Below are 19,429 nucleotides of genomic sequence, written 5' to 3' on the forward strand. Positions count from 1 at the left end.
CATCTTGTCTTCTGAGTGTATTTCTCTGGGAGAGAGGTAGAGCCAGCGCTTAGGAGATCTAATTTGGTAATGAATACAGAGGTCGATAGTGCTGCCTTTTGCTCGGTGCTGTAAGTTCCTTTTTAGTTCACCTGAGAGTGTTGATATGTTGCCTCTGAGATCTTGTATGGAGATGCAAATGGTTCCAGTTTTTTTAGTAGTGTATTTAATATCTGTGAAATGTTCCAAAACTCATTTTATTTGTAAATTCTGAAGGTATGAATGAGCTTTCCAGTGATGCACGGCTGCTCTTTTCTCCCTTTACCTAACCTGTAGCATCTAGCTATATTAAAACCATTGCCACTTATATTTCAACGTACTTTTTTTTGAAGTAGAAACTTGTTCCCGAAACAGCAAGTCTGTATAACCCGTGTTTTGCACAGGTAGATGGGATACACTGGGACTGGTGTGTACTTCTCTAGGGAGTATCATAATACATTGCTTTCTTCACACCCAGTCTCAGAGGTTTACCTCGGGAGCTTACTCTAGTGCCTTTCCCTCCCACAGAGAATGAAGAACAGAAGACTGAAATGTTGCAGAAGTTTCATCACTTCCAGCAATTGGCAGAAGTTTACCATGTCTATCACTATATTCAAAGATATACTGTAAGAGATTTACCTTAAAGGTTGTGTGTGTATGATTCCTGAATGCTTTCCTTTCAGAAGTCCAAAAATAAACAAGCATTTAGTGACTTCACACGATTAAATAGAGTGTAGATTAGTAATACTGTATAGCAACATTTCTTTGCTTTCTGTTGTACTGGACAAAAACTTCTCTTGTCGTAGTTCTTAAAAAGTGCAGTGCCATTTTAGCAGATCTGTGTTTGTCTCAGTGTGTGCATAGAGGATATGATCATGGCTGACCCTCCACCCCTGTCCTTGCTTTGCTGGCTGTATTGGTTTGGTTCCAGCGTCCTGGATCTCAAGTCCTTTACAGGCTGCAATAGATTCTTCCTTTAATTGTGGAAAGCAGGTTTTAACAGAAGGCACCCTCATGTAGAGATTCTCACAGCATGTTACCTCTTATCAGTGATGATATATGTAAACTACTCCAAAAGACATGCAGTCTTGAGTGGGGAGCTCCTGCTGCTCCCAGCAATTATAGTAATGTTCCTCCCACGGTTGGTGAAAATATCTTCTGTGGGGCATATGAGAACCCTCTGATCCATGCCCTTGCCCAAAAGAAGACTCTCTGCAACTGAGGTCTCTGCTAGTCAGTCTATTTCAGACCTTTCAGTGGTGGAGGCTGCACACTATTCATGCCCTGGTTTTAAATAGCCTGGTAAGGATTCTATTTTAGCTGCATGGATCCCTTTCTGTCTTTTTCTGCGCGTAACAGGCTTGAACTTTTGTGTTAAACATGTGAAATCCACTTGGTATGTTCTGTCAGCATCTCTTCTTTTTGCAGCTGCATGAAGGAAGGACAATACTTGGGATGCCTAGTGTTGTGATGTGTAGTGATATGAATTGTTGGTTTGCTGGCTTAGAAATGTCTCTATTTTTAATTCCACAGGAGGAGCCTTTCAGTTTCCACTTGCCTGAAACACTCTTCAATATTTCCAGGTTTCTGCTTCACAGCTTAACAAAGGAGACTCCCTTGGGGATCTCAAAAGTGTATCCTTCCAACACTGCCCAGAATCTAGAAGCTGAGGTACACGAAAAGAGTAATTGATGTTAAGCCACAGTGCAGAGATCTACTTCAGGGTATGTTCAGTTTCAGCTGTGGGTTATAGCTAATGGAAATTGACTTGTGCCCCTAAGGAAATAATCAGCACCTTCAAACCATTGTTTTTAACTGCGCTACCTTTTTTTTTTTTTTTTTTAATAGTCTTGAAGAGCTGTACAAATCAACTAACATGTAATTCTCAGCCACCCACCCTGTATGATGTGTGACTTTGTCAAGGAGTGTTAGTCATCCCAACAGGATGCTGGCTCTGAATCTTGACAGCGTTGTTGCAAGGATCCTGAGCTGAGACAGGAGCAGGAGGGAGAAAAACAGGCGCTTTTGCTTCGTCTGAGGCTGTTATAGCTATGTGGTGTCCCTCCTCCTAACATTTGTGCGGCTTTGTGAGCGTGTGTTGCATCTTTTGGAAGCAGAATCACAGTCATAGAATCCTTGGAGTTGGAAGGGACCTCTGAAGGCCATGTAGCCCAACTCCCCTGCAGTGAACAGGGACACCACAGCTAGATCAGGTTACCTCGTAAAAGGCCTGTGTGAACGCTGCAGAAACGCCTGTCTGTAAAAGACAACAGAAAGGGTCACCAGCTGCCATAGGGAAGGCAGTTTTGCTTCTGTTATGGCTCTGGATGGGATGTTTGCTTTCCTTTTAGTAACTTCCTCACTTACATATTCTTTCAAAATGTCTTTCCTAACATACCTTGTCATGGTTGTGATTGGTAGCTTTCTGAACAGCAGTTACTGATACATGCTAATGAAAGAGGCGGCCCTTGGTCACTGACACAGAGCGCGTGCTGCGTTCTTCTCAGTGAGATCGTGTGTATTTAGCAGGTGACAGTGCACTGATGGTGTTCCAAGAAGTGTGGGGTTTTGTGTTGTTGTTTTTGCCTGGGCAAAATCCATTCAACCTAAAACAAATTTCAGTGTGGAAGTCAGAATATTTAACCAAGCAGCATTAATGTAGGGTCAGTTCCTTACTTCAATTATGATTGCCTCCAGACATTTTGATAGGCCTTTCACATATACTTGTTTAAATGGAATTACGTACATGCATTTATTTTGTTAAGGACAGTTTAAAGTACCAGTGTGAAATATATCTCTTCCACATCTTCTATGATTAGAAAGAACATTGTATTTTTTCCTGAATACATATTTTTATTCCTTAAATTAATTACAGTAACACATTATTTGCCCTGGCAAAACAGAGTAAAGCTCTGGGTGCATATAAACTGGCTCGTCATGCCTACGACAAGTTACAGGGACTGCAGATCCCAGCTAGGTTCCAGAAATCCGTTGAGCTGGGCAGCCTGACCATCCGATCCAAGCCATTTCATGACAGCGAAGTAAGTAGTTTCATGCTAATCATTAATATACAAGTCTTATTCAAGAATCTGAGTTGCCATATACACAAAGTCTGAAACCTATTATGGTCTGTGTTAGAATTACATTTCTGCTGGAAACAGTCCTTTTATTGTTATCCTTCAGGGCAGGCTTCCTTTTGTTCCCGAGAACAAACTAAAACCAGTTCTTTCTTTATGGGCAGCTTCTCTCCTCCCTCTCCTCTCTTTTATCTACCTTCCTCTCTGCCTATTAATTCTGTCCAGCCTTTTTCTGCATGGTCTTTGTGTCTTTCTGCAGCTGGAGGTCACTTTCATTTGTCGCAACTCCTAGCACTCCTTCCCTCCTCCCCCTATCCCTTGGGTGACCTTCCTTCCTCAAGTCTTATTTTATCACCTTTTCTTCTTTAACTGAAGTCTGAATTTCTGCAGTGCTCTGTAAAGCCATGTCTCATGGAGTACTCACTAAAAATAAATTGTATTGTGCAAGTGAACGTGTACCTGGCCTCCTGAAATAATAGAAACACAGTCTTAAGAATGGCCTAAAATAACTGTGCTCTTGAAAATAAGAGAGGTGAATTGATTGGAGAACTTGAATTTGACCAAATCTGTGAAGAAAAAAAAATTTCTTCGGTAACCTTTTCTTCGTCTTCTTTTGGCACTGTGTGTTTGATACAAAATTCTGCTCCTTACCACAAAGACAAGGGGAAATTTCATTGTTAGAGTGGCAAAGACAGATATTTCTAATGTGAAAGTGTTTTCAGATGTTAAAGGATGTGATTTCATAGCAGTATTTCTTCAGGTTAGGGACTGATGTAATGTCAGTGGTGTAAACCTAAGGAACTCATATTTAGTTGAAACCAAGAGTACTGACTGTGCTGACCTGTTTGCGATCACCGTGCTACGTGTGTGTCTTTGCAGGAGCTTGTGCCCTTGTGCTATAGGTGCTCTACCAACAACCCTTTGCTAAATAACTTAGGGAACGTCTGCATTAACTGCAGGCAGCCTTTTGTCTTCTCCGCTTCTTCCTATGGTGAGTTGGAGTTTCACATTTTGTTGTGCTTTTCAAGTAGGTAAATGTTAAAGTGAACAGGGTCAGTCAGTACTCGATTTGTTCCCCATGCAATGTTGTTTGGACAAACAAATCTTTCCTTTGGCTGTTGTTAGATGGGACTGAGTGACTGCTTCTTGTCCCAGGGATAGCTGGATTTCACTGCATGATAGCAGCAGCAAAGCATTGCTTTGTTGTGGAAACCTGAATGTATAAAGTGTTTAGCACCAGCGCCATCCTTTGAGAGTGTGTTGGGGTTGGGTTTGGTTTTTTTTTTCATCATGAGAACATGTGAGGAAAACAGCATCCCAGAATCCGAAGGATGCTCATTTTCGTTAAGGGCACAGTATTTTCTAGGAGGCTGTTCTGTCATCGTGCGCATCCAATGCTCCCTGTTTTTCACGCCCTCTAGAAGTACTGCATCTGGTTGAGTTCTACTTGGAAGATGGGATCACGGATGAAGAAGCTGTATCTCTCATTGATCTCGAAGCTCCAAGATTGAACAAAAGAGGGAATAAATGGCAAGAGATGATGAGTGATGGTATCCTGCTGATTAAAAACTGTCTCCAGTCCCTTTCTTAGGAAAAAAAGAAACAACAATTGTTTTATTTTGTTTTGTTTTTTGCTTTTTTTGTGTGGGGGCTTTTTTTCTGTCATATGACAAAAAACATACGTTGCATTTCCTTTTCACATTAGTGTGACAACCAGAGTGGTCTTTTAACGTAATATTTTTGCAAAGCTTGTTCATCACAAAAACGCTTCTAATCATGTGAAATCATTCTTTTAAGCAGTGGAATGCCACACTGTACCTATTCTGTTGTAACTGCTTTCTGTGGAGAGTGGGGAGAACCTATAGTGTGTTACTCCCTTCCATTAACAGCTTGCTTCAGAGGCTGCTTTCTCCTTAACAAGGGGAACCAGCATGGACTTCCTTCATAACCATCTGTTTTGTAATGTTTCGGCATCCAGAGCCCCCAGTTGTTGTGGGGGCTGTACAGTACCAGCTGCACGGCAGTGCACAAGAAAACACAGTCTGTAACTAAAACAACTTGAAATGTAACTTAAAGAGGTTGCTTCGTTTGCTTTTTGCAGTGTCAGAAGCAGACAAACAGGAAATAAGGCAGAGCTGATGTCATATTTGGTTATAGTCAATGTTGCTGTTCTACAGCAGTTGCAGTGATAAAATTCTGTGGTTACTGTAATCAGAACGAGCCTCTCTCCAGTATGTTCTGTAATAGTGTGGGCCGTGTAGCAGTTTGAGAATACTTTGACCCTCTGGAACAACAAGGATACCAGTCCTGCTAAATGAGGTTATATTTTTCTGTGAGCGCTAGGTACAGTGGGGACGGCTAATCTTAGAGGAACTCTAGTTCTTCCTTAAGAAATGTATCTAGCTGCACAGAGTCTGAGGCTTGATGACAGCACAGTTATTATTGAAGATGATGATCCCTTTACAGCAAAACTGAGCTTTGAGGTAAGAGCCGTACCTGCATCTTGCAGTCATTTATTTCTTGCTCCCAGTAGGAATCCAGAGGAAATTTTGACTTAGTGCATGCTGCTCTTCTAGTGTGAATGTGTGATTTAGACTCCCACAAGAGAGATACAATGCAAGGCTCTAGGAGAGAGGGCCAGAACTTGAGAGGGAAGGGGATTTATGAGATGATAACTCCTGTCTTAAAATAAATAAATAAAATCAAAATGTTTCCTCTGCTGGGAAATGCCCTGAGGAACAGGCACATACAAAGCTCTTAAAGTAAATGTTCCTGGAATTCAGTTTTATCATTGTGCAGTGTCTTCCCTGGCTCTTTCTGTGTCTAGGCAGTAGAGCCGTAAAACACTCATTACTGTGAGGTTTTAATACATGCCTCTGAGCACAAGCGATATTTGCAAGGAGTTGTGTTAACGTGTAACAGAAATGCACGGAGAACAGGTTAGAGGTGTGGCTGGATGCTGCTCTCACTGAAGCTGTTCCTAAAACCAACAGCGAGGTTAGAACCAGACTCAGGCCAGTTCTGTGTTGGCTTATTCTACAGAATTGTACTTTGCATTTCACAAGACCTTACTAATCCTCAGAGGACTTTGCGGTTGGTAACAGTAATTCTTTTTAAACCTTCTTACCTGCAGCAAGGCGGCTCAGAATTTGTTCCTGTGATTGTGAATCGTGCCGTTCTCCAGTCAATGAGTCGGAGGGACGTCCTGATTAAACGCTGGCCCAAGCCGCTGCGATGGCAGTACTACCGTTCCCTGCTGCCCGATGCCTCCATTACCATGTGTCCATCGTGTTTTCAGGTACTTTTCACTGAGAGGATTAAAAAGCCCCAAAGCCCACAGCACCTCAGAAATCAGCTGAAAATTCAAATAATTGATATGCCGTACTTTGAAATATATTTAGCAAATTAATGAATGATGTAGAGACAGAAGGCAATGGAAAACAAAATAAGCAATGTGATACACAGAGAAATGGCTGCATTCCTAAAACCTTGAGGTAGCTGAGTTTGGGAAGAAAGGGTTGAGAAGCTGCACTGGCAGTAGTAGTCACAGCGACTCGGGCAAACCTCAGCTGGACAGCAAATGGTGATTTGTATTTATTCCTTTCTCTCTGCCCCTCTGACATTCCGTCTGATCTAGGAGGCAGTCACTCAGTAAACTCAGCTGGCTTTTGGTTCAGTCCCTCTAGTAATTCTTTCCCTCTCAAGAATGGCTTTCTGAAATCCTGGAATTCAGTCTCATTTGGTTACACGCTCTCCAATTTTCATCCTTTCCTCTGCAAAAGAAATTGATTGGTTTGAGCATCGTCAACTACATTGGCAGTGGTCTGTGCAATATTTGCTGCTATATTCTGGGTTATAGCTCTGACGAGCAACTGGAAGCAAGAAAGCCAATTCTTGTGTAATAGTAGCTTCAGAAGGTGTCAGAAACCCCTTTGAAATTAGTTACACTTTCTTTGAGCTAGTCAGAGGCTAACATGTCCCTCAATCTGTTTCTTGTTCATAGATGTTTCACACAGAAGACTATGAGCTTCTCGTACTCCAGCATAACTGTTGTCCATTCTGTCGAAGGAGAATAGATGAGTCAAACCAATGAAGAAAAACAATCTTATACCTCAGCTGAGAGACTTCCCTATCGACTTGGCAAGGCTCTTGTTACGTTCTTAGGTTTCCTAACAACTTAGTTGTCATCTTATTCTATTTTGGACGTGAGTGGAACTGAGTTGAAGGAAATTTAACCTTTTTTCTTTTTAATGGAAATGTCTGTTTTGGTGAATGTCCTCTATATGTCCCAGATGAGCAGCTGAACTGCCACAGATTTTTACAGGAATGTTTCTAGGATCAAATTAACCCACGTGATTGCTTTTACTCCAACTTGTGTTAGAACTTAAAAATTTTCTCCTTAATGTATACCTGTTATTGACAGAACTTCAAATAAATGGGACTATTTTTCAGTACTGTTTGTCTCAAAATTACCTTTTAACCTGTGTAGAACTCGTGCTTTTTAAAATCCAAAATAACAGGTTGAACATGGAAATACCTATTTCATGTTAACTGAGATACCCAGACATAAGTTCCTTATCTGTCTGCTAACACACTGCTGATTCTAGTCACATCAGTGTGTTTACCATTAATGAAAGAAAAGCCACTGACCTAATGGGCTAAACTGAGTATATTTGCTTGCTTAAAAGTATTAGGTTGCCAGGCAGGAATATCAAAGCAAGTCGAGGACTCGTAGACAGCCAGTGCTTCCCACAGTTCCTCCTCTGTACCTAAGGATGGGAGAGTTCTTCGTCTGCTGAGAAGAAAATCGTTAGTGATGCTATGTTAGTAAAATCATGGGATAGCTCCCAGGAATACTGGCGTCATTTCAGCTCTTGTGGTGTGATCTGAGTGTACCTTTGTGGTGTGGGCAGACACGTGCCTGTCTGAGCTAGTGCAGCTCCATTGACCGTCATGCTGACTGGCAGAGGTGATGTGCTGAAGGAGTATTTCTGATCAGCATTTTCCCAGCGCTGCTTCATGCCAGAGCCATGGGAAGCAAAGTAAGGAGGTGGGAGGCGATGGACCTTCCTTCCAATTTTTTTTTTTTACTGTTGCCAACTAAGTGCTGAGACTGAGGGGATTTTAATAACCCGTCTGTTTAACCAAATGTAGCAGTTCCATCCCAGGCAGCAGCTAAGCCCCCATGCGGTTGTTTGCTAACTTCCCACCCACCCTGACAGAACAGGAGAGAATCAAAAGAGCCAAAGTGGAAAAGCTTGTGGGTCAAGACAAAGGTATTTCATAAGCAAAGCTATGTTTGCAAGCAAAGCAATGACAAATTTATTCATTACTTCCCCATGGCGGGCAGATGTCCAGCCACTGCCTGGAAAGCAGGGCCTCAATGTGAGTCATGGTTCCGTGGGCAGATGAGCATGATGTCATCGGGCATGGAACACCCCTCAGGTCAGCAGCCCTGGCTGTGTACCCTCCCAGCTTCTCGTCCTCCTCTGTCCCACTGCTGGGCAGCGAACTGGGGAACAGAAACCCTCAACACTGCCAGCAGTGCTCAACAGTAGCTAAAACACTGATGTTTTATCAAGACTGTTTTTAGTTGCAAATCCAAAGCATGGCACCACATGGGCTGCTCTGAAGAATGCTAACTCCATTCCAGCCAGGCCCAGTACGTGGAAGTACCCCTGTATAATTGAATCTCTTGAGGGTCTTCACTGAGTTGTTCTGCAAGAACTTGAGAATTTGTATGGGTAACCAGCTGGGATGGGTTTGAATGGAGAAGTGATCGGTTTCTTGACTTTAATCCAGTTTAAATTGTGCCCTTGTCGGCATAAGTTTTGTTGTTATGACATCCTCTCTGCCACAAGCCTCTCTTTGTCTTAAATGGGAAATTGTATTTTACTTTATTGTATTAAACTATTAGCTGAGATTGGTGGCTGCTGGTAAAACAGCTACCGTGTAAACAACAGCACTTTGCATGTGACGTCAGTGTCTGCTCGAGTTCCTCTGGAAAGTGACGCTTTGAAATCTGCGGTCTTGTGAGGCCCCACCTGCAGTGCTGTGTTCAGCTCTGGGGCCCCCAACATCAGAAGGACACAGAGCTGTTGGACTGGGGCCAGAGGAGCCGTGAGGATGCTCAGGGGCTGGAGCACCTCTGCTATGGAGCAAGGCTGAGAGCTGGAGTTATTAGGTCTGGAGAAGAGAAGACCGGGGAGACCTCACTGTGGCCTCCCAGTACCTAAAGAAGACCTGCAGGAGACATGGGGAGGGGCTCTGTCAGGGAGTGTAGTGACTGGACAAAGGGTAAAGGCTTTAAAGTAAAAGGTGGTGTTCTTAGATCAGCTTCTGGGAAGAAATTTTTTACCGTGAGGGTGGTGAGGCCGCGGCAGTGCCACCCAGCGCTGTGGGTGCCCGAGGCCATGGATGGGCCCGGGGCAGCCTGAGCTGGGGGGCAGCCAGCCCGTGGCAGGGTGGGGCTGGGGGCTGTGAGGACCCTTCCGACCCAACCATGCTGTGATTCTATGAAATGGCACTACAGGGTTTCTGAGTCCCTCAATAGTTCCTGACCAAATTTGCTTAATTTACCACTTTAAAAACATTCTGTTCTAATTAGCGCTTGTCTGCTTTCTGACTCATATATCACTGTTTGCAATAAAGACGTTGCAACTGACATTGATAAACAATGCTGTTTGATATGTGAGCCAGAATGGAATTCAGCTCATTCTCCCAGAAATGAGCTGGCTTTGCAGAGCTAGTAGGAATGAAAAATTATAAAAATAAATAGACAAGGTTTGTAATTACACAGAGACAAGATGGATCAAACAAGGAAGCTTCATCTATTTATTTATTTTGAAATTTTTCGTGAATACAGTCTAGGTTTGAAAAGAGTGCTGGGCTTTTCCAGGCTGTATTCCACGCATCTCGTAAATTGGAAAGATGTGCCAGCTCCAAGATGCCTTGTGCCACTGAAGCTTCCTGTGACTTCGTGATGACAAGTCCCTGGATGTGCAGGAGTCCCACCACGAAGCCTTTCTCTGAACCTTTTGTGAGTGGTTCACCGATAGTTCTCTTCCGTTTGCCCTGCACCCCTACCTTGTCACCGCTCACCGCTCGCCTTTCCCACTGCTGGACTTCTGCAGTGACGCATGCCAGGCTCTAAGCTCAGAACAGCAACTGCTAACCTCAGCAGGGGCTTATTGCATCAGAGCTTGACGTGGCGTATTTGTGTATTGGGAAGATAAACCTGTAATCTTACATGCCCAGGTACAGATACGAACATCTGCATCTGCAATTAGCTAGAGGCACTTCTCCGGCCTTGGCAACACGTGAAAAGTTAATTGGGAGGGACTTAGAACAAGCAGAGTATGTGTGAGGAGGTGGCATTTGCACACTGATGGCAGGAGGACTTTTGTGGCTGTGCAGGGCAATCGAGGCCCACCTTCAGCTATGGGAAGCCAGGCTCTCAGTGGCAGCAGCGCTTCCGGCCGTCAGCGCTTCTGTGAGACGGCCTCTGTGTAGAGGAAAGGTTTCTCTGCTTGGTCTTCCCTTTGAAGAGAACACAAAGCTTTCTGCTTTTCCCTTTTGAACTGTTTTGCTTGCACTGAAATAACCTGCAGGGAACACTGGTAAAAACATGGCAAGAATTGAAGCTGGTTTACTAAGGCCAAGGTGGCACAAGCAAGGGCTTGTCTCTCACCTGCGAGCCTGGTGCATCCCCCTCTGCGCTGCATGGAGCACTCAGGTACCTCTCCTGCGCTCTTGGCTGCAAGGAAAGGTCAGCCCAGCTCCCTGGCTGCAGCCTGAAATGCAATTGCTGTGGAGATGCTCAGGTCCTGCCATAGCCCTGCCCCTGCCAAGGGCTGAGCAGTCTTTTCCTGGTACTGGCATGCCGACTTGGAACAGTACTCATGTTGAGAATAACACTGACATAATGAGAAAGGTGATAAACAGAGGATGCAAAAAAGGGAAGAGATGGGGGCAAATAGCTTTGGAAGTTGAAAGATTAATCACAGTGGTGTGACCTATAAAGAATAACCTTGTCCAGCAAAGAGATCCTTTATGGTAGGCTCCGCTTTGTTCCCCTTGCTGCATGTGCTGTCCCATTGTTTCTGAGAAGTTAAAACCAGGTAGCATCTAACAGCTGCTGGCTGACACAAGTTTTCTTCACGGATTTTGGATGACAGCACAAAGAATGTTCCAAGCAACACTGGGCACATCAAGTAGGGAGACAGAGACACTGAGGACATGGGAGGCTCCAACGACAGCTTCCCCTGCAGCTCTAATGCCCATTTATATGGAATTCATCACTTTTGAAAGGTTTCAGGGAGACTGAAGATGTCTGTCACCAGAATAAGAGGCTGAGTGTTGGCTTCAGCTCAGAACTTGTGCCTTGTCCATGACCCTTCTCTGGATCAAGGCAGAATGATATCTGTCCAAGACAAATGGACGAGGCTATTTTTTAGGTGCTACCAGTGTAATTGACATGATGCAAACTGCATATAAAGCCAGGAACAGAGGAGGTGATACAACTGGAAACCTGCTAGCAGGATCAGTGCTTCACTGCATTGTTCAAACCTTCCCAGACAAATTTTGCAACGGAACAAGTAGATGGCTGAGAGCGCACAGAAGAAGGGCTGCTGATGGTCATGCTGCCAAGCTCACCCTTTCACCAGCCTACCCCTGAGCATGGCAGCTGTGACGGGGACGGGCTGCTGTAACAGCCCTGCTGTCCTGCTTTAAGAGCAGGCCTCTGTCACACAGGGACTGCACCAAGCCCATCCAGCCCAGCCACCGCTGCAGCCCAAACCCACGGCCAGAAGGTTCTGAACCACAAACTTCACTCCTGTTTGCTTTGGTTGAGGGCAACTGCAAGAAGGATCCTGTGTGCTTTGTCTTTCTCTGGCACTCTCTGCCTGGGGACTCGGAGATAACGTGTCCTGTTTCCCATACCACTCTGTGGGTAAACTGAGGCATTTCGAACTGTTGGGTGGTGCGGCCTGTGACAGGCTGACGGGGCACTCCGTGGGGCATGGGCAGCATGGGCTGCAGGCGTGCAGCCCGGAACACAGTGTGCAGTGAGCGCCTTGGGCCCAGGCACCGGGTGCTCAGCCCTCGGGGAGTGGCACAGCGTGCTGGGGAGCGAGGCCGTGCTGGTGGGACTGCCCTCTGGTTTGGGCCCCCACACAAGCGGTGTGGTGCAGAGCTAGCTGTTTATGTATGACCATGAACCATGGTCTTCAGCAATGACAGCGTGGGGCAGAAACAGGTGTCACCTTAATACCTACCCAGAAAAGCCAATTACCCCTGGATGATTATGATTAATAACTCTCTAAGCCCTAATCGCGCTGACACCAATGCCTGGAGCTTACACCAGGGGGCACTTTATAAGGGACGCCCTACAGCGGTGAGCGTAGCTGCTTCTCCCCGGGGTGACGGCGAAGGCTGGGCAGCGGGAGCCCAACTGCAGGGGAGATTCCCCCACGCACAAAAACCGGCACCGAGTGTGACTGAAAGGCACCTCACAAACCGCAGCCATGAACGGGACGGAAGGCCAAGACTTCTACGTGCCCATGTCCAACAAGACCGGGGTGGTGCGGAGCCCCTTCGAGTACCCCCAGTACTACCTGGCTGAGCCCTGGAAGTTCTCGGCGCTGGCTGCCTACATGTTCATGCTGATCCTGCTCGGCTTCCCCATCAACTTCCTCACGCTGTATGTCACCATCCAGCACAAGAAACTCCGGACGCCTCTAAATTACATCCTCCTGAACCTGGCGGTTGCTGACCTCTTCATGGTCTTTGGAGGCTTCACCACCACCATGTACACCTCGATGAACGGGTACTTTGTCTTTGGAGTAACAGGGTGCTACATCGAAGGCTTCTTTGCTACACTGGGTGGTGAGTTCTCCACATTTTCAAAAATCTTCTGACAGAAATTCCCCCAGATTTTAGGACTGGGCGGGAGAATGCCCAGATGCTCTTGGAAGGAAGAGCAGTGTCTGCCAGGCCCTGCTGCTGCTGTGGCCTGCGGTGTCTGCAGTGCTTCAGGGTGGGAGGTGAAGAAAGTGGCAAATGACGCTTCTTTTTTTAAGCCTTATTTTGGTGGCCACCTGTTCAGTCTCCTGAGAACAACAGCGTAGCCACGAAAAGTAGCCAGCAGCAGATTGTGAGGCTGCTGGATTTGCACACCCTTTTGGCTCGCTTTCTGACAGGAGAGGTGACAGTCTGTTCTGTTGCACGGGCTGAGCGCTATTGCTGCGAGGCGGCGTGCAGAGGTGCAGCCCAGCCAGCCGGTGACTAACAGGTGTTAAATAAGGGCGGTGTGTCTGAGTACGGCCTCCTCCATCCGGCTCAGCTCACAGCCGCACACCGGGCAGCTGTTGGTGGGGTCGGGCCCCCAGACACGGGTGACCTGGGAAGCTGTGCGGCGAGCAGAACCCGGGGGCAGAGCTGCAGCTCAGATCGGGGCTGTGTGCGCATGGGTGCAGTGCTGAGCGGGAGGAGGGCAGGGTCAAGAGGTGGATCTCAAAGCACAGCAGCACGGTGGTTACTGCTAGGGGTCTGGAGGCACCTTCTGATGCCCTCCCACCACACCAGTAGTCGTCCTCTGTTCCGTTCTGCTTCGGAATGCTGGGTGGAAGTTCACTGCTGATAGGGGTCTTCCTCGTGCCAGATATGGTATGCCTTTGTCCTCCCACTGCTCGAGGTCCCCGTATCTCCATCCCTCTCTCCCTGGTGCAGGTGAAATCGCTCTCTGGTCACTCGTCGTCCTGGCCGTGGAACGATACGTCGTGGTCTGTAAGCCCATGAGCAACTTCCGCTTCGGGGAGAACCACGCCATCATGGGGGTTGCGTTCTCCTGGATCATGGCCTTGGCGTGCGCAGCTCCCCCGCTGTTCGGCTGGTCACGGTAGGGAGGGGCCTGGGTGTGGAGCGCAGGCTGTGGGCAGCTCTGCCGGCGCTGACCGCCCCGCGTGCTCGCAGGTACATCCCCGAGGGCATGCAGTGCTCGTGCGGGATCGACTACTACACGCTGAAGCCGGAGATCAACAACGAATCCTTTGTCGTCTACATGTTCGTGGTCCACTTCACGATCCCACTGACCGTCATCTTCTTCTGCTACGGGAACCTGGTCTGCACTGTGAAGGAGGTGGGTGCTGCCCAGGGGGTGGGAGCTGTGCCAGGCTCCACATGGTGACAGAAGGGCCCGGTGCCCCCCGGGCCCTGCGCCCCATGCAGACCAAGCCCTCCCGGCTCCATCACCCCCCCACTCTGCCCGCAGGCTGCCGCCCAGCAGCAGGAGTCTGCCACCACCCAAAAGGCAGAGAAGGAAGTGACCCGCATGGTGATCATCATGGTCATTGCCTTCCTCATCTGCTGGGTTCCCTATGCCAGCGTCGCTTTCTACATCTTTACCAACCAGGGCTCAGACTTTGGGCCCATCTTCATGACCATCCCGGCATTCTTTGCCAAGAGCTCTGCCATCTACAATCCCGTGATCTACATCGTAATGAACAAACAGGTAACTGCCAGCTGACTGCCTCTGTAGTGTTTCTCTTTGTAACAGCCATGGGGAGCTCCCACACCTCCAGCACACCACGAGCCGCAAGGGGGCATTCCAGGTACTGTGTGCTGGTGTGCAGGAGAGTGAAGTGCAGCTCACTCCTTCGCATTGTGCAGGTCTCGTTGATGCAGACACCCACCTGAGCGATGTGCACACTGGCCCAGCAGAGCAGCTGGGGCTGCCTCCCCTAACCCTGAATGCTGGGAGGGAGACTTCACCAGCACAGTGCCCCTGGTGTGGCCATGCTGGAGGTTCCCATGCAGTTCCCACTACAGCACATGGGAGCTGTACCTGCACTTGCTGCTCCTGCTGCGGTGGTCCTTCTGCTGGACAGTGCCCATGGCACTGCTGGGCTCTCTCTCACCACTCCCGGCTCTGGGCCCAGCATGAAGGCAGCCCCCTGCCCTCACCACAATGCCTCCCCTCTCTTCCAGTTCCGTAACTGCATGATCACAACCCTCTGCTGCGGCAAGAACCCACTGGGCGATGAGGACACGTCTGCTGGAAAGACAGAGACCTCCTCCGTCTCCACCAGCCAGGTGTCCCCTGCGTAGGCCCCACTGCACCAACCTTGCCCACTGCCAGCGCCTGCCCGCTTCAGCACAGCCCTGCGGGGCGGGCTGCTCTCCTAACAATAGGAACCCTGGGAACAAGGCTGTGAAAATGTACACGGTTTTGTAATTAAAATGCAAAAGCTTAGCTCCTCCACTGGCATAACTCCGTGCTTCTCTCTCTGTTGATTCACTGAGAGCTCACACCTGTTGCACCATGCAGGCCCTGCAAAGCCCGGGCACAGCGGAGCCACTGCCACCTCCCTCACCCCAACATGAGGCCTCGGTGGGGCAGAGGCTGAGCCCCCTCCTGGCTTCACTGCTGCAGACAGAGCCTGGCAGCCACCAGCAGCCACTGGGCACTGCTGTGCTGCGCTGAGGCAGGCCAAGCACTGCCAGGTGCCCACTGCTCAAAGTGCCGCGCCTGGCCCTGCCCGAGCACCTCAGAAGGGCACCGCAACACCTCTGGGATGATGGGTGGGTTTTGGTGCACGCGTGCCCTCCGTGCTGCAGAGGTGATGGTGCAGGTCCCACCCATGAACAGGCGGCACAGCACGGCACAGCTGGGTGCCGCTGTGGCTGGGTGTGCTTGGGAAGAGCTCGGCACTCTCTCCCTCCACCCAGCACCACACCATGCTCTGTGTTTGCCCATGCCAGTCCCACTCGGTGCCCCTCAGCAGGACGCGGCCCTTCCCTCCCAGACACCCGCAGACCCCCTGCCCTCCCGCACACCCCCTTGTCAGCTGCAGCCCAGCTCAGCATCAGCCCACGTAGGAGGCTTTGGCCGGTGCTCGTGCTTTTGAGGACGGATTGGTGCATTGCTGAGCTTCCTCTGTGTTAGAGCAGGCAAGACATGGGAGCATATGGTGCAGACACCGGCATATGTTCCAGGCACTACAAGATGGCATATTGCAATTGTAGCAGTGTTCTTCATTTTTATTTTTAGCTCAGTTATACAAATAAGATGTTTTTCTTGCTGTTCAGTGTTATCAACATTTGAAACTATTTTTGTACATTATTATCCTCTCTGATTTCTAATCCTATGCAGCTTTGCAAGGTCTAATAACGAACATACAGAACCCATGCAAGTTAAATCTTTAATAAAGAGCAATTTGCAAGTACAATTCTCTCATTATTTTTTTTATCGATACTTCTGCATATTCAGTGAAATCTGAAGATTAGCGGTTTATGAATAATTCAGTGTTTAGGCTGATGTCTGATTCATGTACTTCAAATCTGAGGGCTGGTTTTGGAGGGAAGAAGAGGAAGGACTGGGTGCTTATTGCTCGTCGAGGCCGCGCTCCGCAGAGCCACACGGTGCTTGGTGACTGCTCAGTGACATGGCTCTGCCACCAGTGGTGAGCCAGGCCCTGTGGGACCTGTGTCGTGGTGCTGGCCCTGCGGAGGGGGCACGTGGGGCTGGGAGAGCTGTCCTCTGAGCATGGCAGCACGCAGCGGGCAGGGCCAAATGAGGTGTGAGCTACAGGAGCCCCACCCAGCCCACGGTACACCACCCAGCACTTAGAGGGGCTTCACACTGCGTGCCTGGGGCTGCCACCCCATCTCCTGTTCATCTTTAACCGTCTGCTCAGAGCATTCTTTCTCCTTTCAGCCTCTCAGGAAGATTGGGGCAGGAGCACTCGGGCTCACTTGTGCCCACTGTGGCAGGGACCCAGCAATTAGCAGCTGCCAACCAGCCCTCGCCGTTACCGTGCTGAATCAGATAAATTAGCTGCAGGTGAGGTGGACCTGAGAATAGGGCTGAGGTTGTTGCACCTGGTGCCTGGGAGCTGTGCTGCCATGGAGCCCCAGCCAGGTCGGGGGCTGCAGGGTGCAGGCAGCGCGGTTGCCTTTGCTGGGAATGAGCGTGGTGACGCTGTTTGGCTTTTGAGGGCTGCGGCCCTCGGGGCTGTGAGCACCTTCGCCTCACGCTGCCGTTTTGTTCCTCTCGCAGCCAAAGCCGCCGGCGCTGCACGGCTCTCCAGCCTGCTCGCCCAGGGCCGGCGGGGCCGGCACCCGCCCACGCTGCACATGGTGCTCGAAGCGCTGCAGGCGCAGGGCGGGCAGAAGGGCACCTCGGTCGTCGCCATCAAGCGCTTCATCCTGGCCAAGTACCCCGCGGTGGACCCCGTGCGCCTTAAGTATCTGCTGAAGCGGGCGCTGGCGACCGGGCTGAGCCGCGGGTTCCTGGTGCGGCCCCACAACTCCTCTGCCCTGGGGGCCACGGGGCGCTTCAAGGTGAGCGGGGCTGCTGGACGCGGGGCTGGGACTGGGACCGGGTGCTCCCACGCCTTGCCCATCCCTCGCCCCCAGCTCGCTCCTAAGAAGCTGCAGCAGAAGCAGAAGCCGAGCCAGGAGGATCCCGGGGAGGGACCAGCCCCGAAGCTGGGACTCAGAGCGGCTGCCAAGGCTGCCCGAGCCCCTGCGGTGGTGCAGAACGATAGAGGGCAAGGTAATGGGAGGCGGTCTGGGGCGCACCGCCCCCGTCAGGTGCCCTGCCTGTGCTGATGATCTGCACCTTCTCTGCAGGCGCTGCCAAGGAGAAGCCAAAAGCAGTGAAGAAGCAGCCAAGGGCAAAGCCTGCAGATGTGAGTATGGCTCTGTGACAAGGCTGGGGCATGCCAGCGCTGTGCCCAAGCCGTGGGGTTGGCATGGCAGCAGCCTGAAGCGCTCTCTCCCCTCCAGGCCCAGCCAGCAGTGGTGGTGAAGCCCAGGAAGGATGGAGTGAAGGCCCCCCGGGCCCCTGCCAAAGGGCGGTCGGGGCCCCCTGCAGTTCCGGCTGCCAAGGGTGTGCGAGGGGACAGTGGTGACCGCTCTGCAGGTGCTGGTGTGAAGAGACCCCAAAAGACCCCAGCAGCTAAGAGCAAAGGGAAGGTGCCTGAGGAGGCCCAGGAAGCTGCCTCGAACAAGGGAGGTAAAGGCAGGGCAAGGAAGCCTCAGGCAGCCCTGGGTGCCAGCCAGAGGGAGGAGGCCAGAGCACAGGAGGCAGCCCCTGGCAGGAAGGTGTCATAGGGGCCCCAGGACTTTGACAGCACAGCACCATCCCTCAGCCAACCTTGGGCTTTGGGGTAGGAGGTGGTTTTATTTCCCAGGTGTTAACTCCCTGTTCATCCACTACTAATAAAGGTTGTCTGAGTCATGGAATAGCACAACTCCTGCCCTGCATGCCTGTCTCCCAAGGCCAACATCCTCCAGCCCTGGGTGAATCCAGAGTCCAGCCTTGCCCCGTGTAGGATGGGATGGCATGCAGACTTATGGAGCGCTGGTGAGCTGTTGGCTTCTGTGAAGGGCCCTCCAGCAGTGCGGGGGTGGCTCTGAAGGACTACATGCAGGCTGGTGGTGAGCCCCAGTGCCAGGTGATGCCCATGCAGAGGGCTCTGGGCTGTGGTGAGACTCGATATGGTGACAATCCCTGGGCCCTGGGAAGCTCAGGTTTGACCAGTCCTGCTAGAGTGGGGCTGTGACTCCCATTGCCTTGGTGTGGGGTATGTGTCTGGCCCCATGCCCTCCCAGCTGCCCTTGTGCTAATGCCTGGCTGAGCTCAGATTACAGCAGTGCCAGGGCAGCAGAGATGGATGCATTTGTGGTCCGCAGTGGTAGCTGGTGCTGCCTAAGCTCCACCTACATTAAAGAGGAAGACTGAAGTGCTTTAGGGCTTAAAAAGGAGCTTGGGGTGTTTGCAGCGGAGTGTAGGATTCTTATGCTCTTGTTATCTGTCTGTGCACAGTACCCACCCCCAAACCTGTCTTGCTAGCTTCTGTTGGCCAATGTATGAAAGCTTTCATATGATAGTTTCAAATGCCTGAATTTCTCCTGCTCTGTGCAGAACAGAGCCCTTCTGAAGGTCAGTCTGATAATGCAAAGGTTGACAGTCCTCCTGGGTGGGAGAAAGTAAGTGGAAGTAAAACTCTCTTCCTAAAGAGGATTTAGTTAATCTTCAGCTGGCTTTGCCAATGCCCTCCAAGGCTTCTGGCCTTGCTGTGGGGCTTAAGCAAGAGCTGAGCAAACTAACTACTTTTAAACTTCAGCCTTGGCCATGTTGATGCATCTTTAATGAATCTGAACTCACGTTCCCCAGGGTCAGGGCGAGGGATACTGCAGCAGTAACCCAGCAGAGCTCAGCTGCACCTTCAGTGGCAGTTAAACTCACTAATCACTGCTTGCCAGCACCTTAACAGGGCAGGAGCTGTGTCCTCTCTCACCAGGCACTGAATATAAAACACAAGGCT

General features: G+C 49.7%; 3 protein-coding genes across 5 annotated transcripts in view; all 3 read left to right on the plus strand.

The window, feature by feature from the left end:
* Window positions 1-7,549, plus strand: part of IFT122 (intraflagellar transport 122) — a 29,603-nt gene extending 22,054 nt beyond the window's left edge. For both annotated transcript variants that reach the window (XM_021409470.1, XM_021409471.1), the window contains 8 exons: window positions 547-644; window positions 1,552-1,652; window positions 2,894-3,059; window positions 3,975-4,086; window positions 4,517-4,645; window positions 5,499-5,578; window positions 6,229-6,393; window positions 7,099-7,549. In XM_021409470.1, coding sequence (XP_021265145.1) covers window positions 547-644; window positions 1,552-1,652; window positions 2,894-3,059; window positions 3,975-4,086; window positions 4,517-4,645; window positions 5,499-5,578; window positions 6,229-6,393; window positions 7,099-7,188 — 941 coding nt within the window. In that variant the 3' untranslated portion in view covers window positions 7,189-7,549. The remainder of the gene's footprint in view (window positions 1-546; window positions 645-1,551; window positions 1,653-2,893; window positions 3,060-3,974; window positions 4,087-4,516; window positions 4,646-5,498; window positions 5,579-6,228; window positions 6,394-7,098) is intronic.
* RHO (rhodopsin) lies at window positions 11,582-15,459 on the plus strand. Its single transcript, XM_021409943.1, has 5 exons — window positions 11,582-12,983; window positions 13,827-13,995; window positions 14,070-14,235; window positions 14,368-14,607; window positions 15,084-15,459. Exons 1-5 carry the CDS (start codon window positions 12,623-12,625, stop codon window positions 15,201-15,203), a joined length of 1,056 nt encoding a protein of 351 aa, XP_021265618.1. The 5' UTR covers window positions 11,582-12,622; the 3' UTR covers window positions 15,204-15,459.
* Window positions 16,935-19,001, plus strand: LOC110404696 (histone H1oo). Of its 2 annotated transcripts, XM_021409224.1 has the most exons (5): window positions 16,935-17,016; window positions 17,155-17,438; window positions 17,514-17,652; window positions 17,730-17,788; window positions 17,886-18,999. In XM_021409224.1, the coding sequence occupies exons 1-5, from the start codon at window positions 17,001-17,003 to the stop codon at window positions 18,210-18,212; spliced, it is 825 nt and encodes a 274-aa protein (XP_021264899.1). In that variant the 5' UTR covers window positions 16,935-17,000; the 3' UTR covers window positions 18,213-18,999. The 2 variants fall into 2 exon arrangements, with proteins under 2 accessions (XP_021264899.1, XP_021264898.1); XM_021409223.1 differs by having other exon boundaries at window positions 17,155-17,652; window positions 17,886-19,001.

Source organism: Numida meleagris, chromosome 11 (genome assembly GCF_002078875.1).
Source record: "Numida meleagris isolate 19003 breed g44 Domestic line chromosome 11, NumMel1.0, whole genome shotgun sequence".
NCBI classification, from domain to species: domain Eukaryota; kingdom Metazoa; phylum Chordata; class Aves; order Galliformes; family Numididae; genus Numida; species Numida meleagris.

Excerpts from the sequence above, each read along its gene's own strand:
- LOC110404696 (XM_021409223.1), top strand. Across the intron at positions 17,653-17,729 it reads GCAGAACGATAGAGGGCAAG|GCGCTGCCAAGGAGAAGCCA; the intron begins GTAATGGGAGGC and ends CCTTCTCTGCAG. Across the intron at positions 17,789-17,885 it reads CAAGGGCAAAGCCTGCAGAT|GCCCAGCCAGCAGTGGTGGT; the intron begins GTGAGTATGGCT and ends TCTCCCCTCCAG.
- RHO (XM_021409943.1), top strand. The coding sequence starts at position 12,623 with ATGAACGGGACGGAAGGCCAAGACTTCTACGTGCCCATGTCCAACAAG. Across the intron at positions 13,996-14,069 it reads CCGCTGTTCGGCTGGTCACG|GTACATCCCCGAGGGCATGC; the intron begins GTAGGGAGGGGC and ends GCGTGCTCGCAG. Across the intron at positions 14,236-14,367 it reads TGGTCTGCACTGTGAAGGAG|GCTGCCGCCCAGCAGCAGGA; the intron begins GTGGGTGCTGCC and ends CTCTGCCCGCAG.